Source organism: Aureococcus anophagefferens, assembly GCF_000186865.1.
Source record: "Aureococcus anophagefferens unplaced genomic scaffold AURANscaffold_16, whole genome shotgun sequence".
NCBI classification, from domain to species: domain Eukaryota; class Pelagophyceae; order Pelagomonadales; family Pelagomonadaceae; genus Aureococcus; species Aureococcus anophagefferens.
The window spans coordinates 2,721-6,427 of NW_008705576.1; the positions used below are offsets into that span (position 1 = coordinate 2,721).

Consider the following 3,707-nt stretch of genomic DNA (forward strand, 5'->3'; position numbering starts at 1 on the left):
CGTCGCTGTCGAAGTCGTCGAGGTCCTGGTCCCCGCCCTCGATGGCGACGAGCTCGCCGGCCGCCTCCTCGACGACGACCGCGGGCTCGTCCGACGCGTCCGCGATGGCCGCGAGCGTCGCCGCGGCCGTCGGCGCGGGCGCCGGCTCGACGAGCGCCTGGAGCGTCGTCTCGAGGTACTGCGCCGCGCGCGAGAGCGGGTCCGCCGCGGCCGGCGCGGCCTCCTCCGCCTCCGCCGCCGCCGCGGGCGGGAGCTCCGCGAAGACCTCCGCCGCGTCCGCGTCGCGCCCCGCCTTGGCCGCGAACTTGTGCACGATGGCGGCGTCGGCGTCTCGCGCCTCGACGGCGAGGGCCGCGAGCTTGTCCGCGCACCTGTGTGGATTCCAAACCTTCAACCCGACTTCAATGTGCGCGTAATCGAACGATTTGGACCAGACTCTTTCGCTGTGCTTCGATAACTCGACGAGAGCAATCGATTCGTCCAAAAATCAGCCGAATCGACTTCGATTTGATTGAGATAGAGAGTTCTGAAGTTTGGTGGGGACCCCCCAAACCAGTGGTTGATTTCCACACAGCCGCGCACTTGCGCGCCTCCAGGGCCTCGCGCCGCGCGTCGGCGGGCGTCTCCGCGTCCTTCGCGGCGCGGCGCCGCTCGTTGGCTTCGCCGCCGAACCATGCGGCGAGGTTGGCGGTAAGTCCGCCCTCGCGCTTCGCCTCGGTCCAGAGCGCCGCGTACTCGGCGTCGCGCGCGGCCGCGGCCTTCTTCGGCGACCGGCGCCTGCGCGATAGGGGCGCGTCGGGGAGCCGCCGCGGGCCCGGCGAGGATCTCTCGCGTCGCGGGGGACGGTCTCGGGTGTCAGAGAGTGGTTGTCCACATCATCAATTGTATCGGAGAGAAAGGTTCACAATTCTTTTCGTCACGGACTCGTCGGGGCGCGGGCGTTTCGGACGCGGATCGCGCGCGGCGGCGACGCGGGCGTCTTTCGCCTCGACGGCGCGTCGGCGCGCCTGCGTCGATGCGCGATTCGAGGAAGGCGCTCGGAAGGTGGGTGATCGCGCGAGCGACGGCGGTCTCGGACAGCAATTGGATAGAGGTTTGTCGACATTCATGAAGTGTTCGGATTTGTTGGTTCGCGTGTTTCGTCGTCATCGACGCGGCGTTCGTCGCGCGTGAGTCGCGGACGCGGGCGACGCGCGGTGGCGAATCGGGGGCGTCCCCCATCTCGTTTCGACCCGTCGCGCGGCCGAGGCAACTACAAGCACTCGCCGCACCGCTTCAAATGCCCGAGGTGCCGTCGACGCGACAGTTCGCACGATGGATGAAACGCAACTCCTTTCGCGCGGCGGCGCCGGCCGAGCTCGCGAGGCGTCGTGCGAGGGCTCAGATGTGATCCAGTGCATCATGAAGCTAAGGTCGAAGTTAAGGTCGTCACCTACGCGCACTAAAGCTACCGCAGAGCGATTACATGCCCGCGAGCGGGTACTCGTCCGGGCCCCACCTCCGCTTCTTCGCCGCCGCCCGCGGCGCGGGCTGGGGCGCGCGGCGCTTCTTCGGCGCGCGCGTCTTCGGCGCGGGCTTCGGCTTGCGCGCGGGCGCCTTCGCGCCGCCGCCGCGGGGGGAAAGCTCCTTCCAGCGGTACTGCGCGTTCTTGTCGGCGTCCTCCTTCTGGTTCTTCTTCCCCTCGGCGTAGTCGCGCGCGGCCGCGCGCGCGGCGGCGCCCGTCGCGAAGGCCTCCGGCTGCGTGTTGTGGTTCGTCGCGTCGCCGCCGCGGGTGACGTACCACCAGATGAAGAAGACGACGCGGCCGAGCGTCTTGATCTCGTAGTGGCTCGCCGAGTAGGGGCACAAGGTCCCGCGCTCGTGCGTCTTGCGCAGGACGATGGTGATGTCCGAGGGGCCCTGGACCGAGGGGAGGCGCGGGATGGTCTCCGCCTCGAGCTGCCGCTTCACGGCCGCCGACAAGGGCGGGATGCCCGCGAGGCAGTCCGAGTAGGACCCGGCGGGCCGCGGCTCGCCGACGCGCCGCTGCGTCCACGCGACGCAGACGGCGTAGCGGCAGCCGGTCCGCGCGACGGTGCCGCAGCTGCGGCGCTTCCACAGGATGCGGTTGCGGCACAGGGCGGCGTAGTGCCCGTGGCCCATGGCCTCGAGCCGCCGCGCGATCCAGGCCACGTCGGCGACTTTGATCGCCCGCACGTTGCCCTCGAGGAACTTGACGCCCGGGAGCAGGAACGTGGAGCGTCGCGCGGCCGACTTGGCCTCCTCGAAGGCCGCGACGTCGGCGTCCTCGCCCTCGGCGACGGCCGTGAGGTAGATGTAGAAGAGCGTCCGCGGCGTGCGGAGGATGCCGTCGCAGATGTCGACCAACTTCGCGAAGCCCTCGTCGACCTCGCCGAAGATCGACGCCGCGCTGCGGCCGGAGACGGCCATCGCGCCGAGGATGACCTGGGCGGCGACGCGGTCCTTCTCCGCCTGGTCCGCCGCCTCGCGCTCGGCCTTGGCCTCCTCGCGCGCGCGGTCCTTCGCCTCCTTCTCCGCCTCGCGCTCGGCCTTGGCCTCCTCGCGCGCGCGGGCCCGCTCCGCCTTGGCCTCGCGCTCCTCCTCGCGCGCGCGGGCCCGCTCCTCCTCGACCTCCTCGTGCGCCTCGCGGTGCTCCGCGTTGAGCGCGCGCACCGCGGCGCGGTGGTCCTGAGGCCCGAGGCCCTTCTTCAGGATGTCCACGAACGCGCCCACCCAGACCTTGTCGTAATTGTAGTTGCTGCACTGGTTCCGCAAGACGCCCTGGTCCATGCCCACGGCGGCGGCGATGGGGCGCCAGAAGTTGCATCGGTTCGGCAACTTCGCCCGCCCGCCCGGGAACGTCACACCGGCGCGGTACAATTCCTCGAAAAGCGTCTCCGTCTGGGCCTGCGTCAGGATAGTGCCCGTGTCCAGCTTCGGCGCGTCCGGCACGTGTGCGGCGATGAAGTTTCTGACTTGTCGTACGGAGCGCGTGCCAATGAGCTCGCTGAGCTTTGGGTTGCGACGGTCGTCATCCTTGAGACGTTCGTAATTCGCCCAAAACGTCGCTTTCTCGGCCGCGTTCCAAGTGCCCGTGTTGTCCTCGCCGGGCCCGCCGGCTTGGGTGCGGCATCGGCAGCGCCGGCGCCACGCGCGCCGGCTGGATAATTTGTGCGCGCGCAGCGAGTCGGCGCCCACCTTCTCTCTCTCTTCTCTCTCTCTCTCTCTCTCTCTTCAACCAGCCCAAAGTGCCGTCGACGGGTTCGCACGATGGATGAAACGCAAGACGACGACGAGCAGCAGCCCCCAGCGACGCTGGAGTCCATGACGGCCGAGACGCTGGACACGCTGGCGCGGCGGCGCGTGGCCTTCGCCGAGGAGGACTCGAGCGCGTCGGAGGCGGAGTCCTCCGCGTCGTCGTCCGCGGTCGCAGCTCCGCGGCTGCTGCGCGCGGCGAGACCGCCCCATCGCGAGCGCTCCGTCTTCGACGACGAATATTCCGCCAAGGCCGAGTACTGGCAGCGGCACGACGCGCGCGAGCGGCTCGTCAAGCTCGAGTCGCGCAAAGTCGCCGCGCCGACGTTCGGCGAGGCGCGCGGCCCGCGGTTCCGCCAGCCCACCGCGAAAGCCGGAGAACACCGGCGCGCGTACGGCGTCGGCGCCTGGCTCTCGGAGTGCCGCGCCGTGCGGGCGCGCCAGGCGCGGCG

The 3,707-nt window shown here is 70.2% G+C and overlaps 1 protein-coding gene across 1 annotated transcript; it reads right to left on the reverse strand.

The window, feature by feature from the left end:
* Nucleotides 1-49: 49 nt before the first annotated feature.
* AURANDRAFT_65612 (hypothetical protein) lies at nt 50-2,790 on the reverse strand (the record flags this gene model as incomplete). The annotated part of the gene is made up of 3 exons (XM_009040788.1): nt 50-371; nt 583-777; nt 1,466-2,790. Coding segments are annotated over 3 exons (1,842 nt in total), but the record flags the coding sequence as incomplete, so codon positions are not given.
* Between the last annotated feature and the right edge of the window lie 917 nt (nt 2,791-3,707).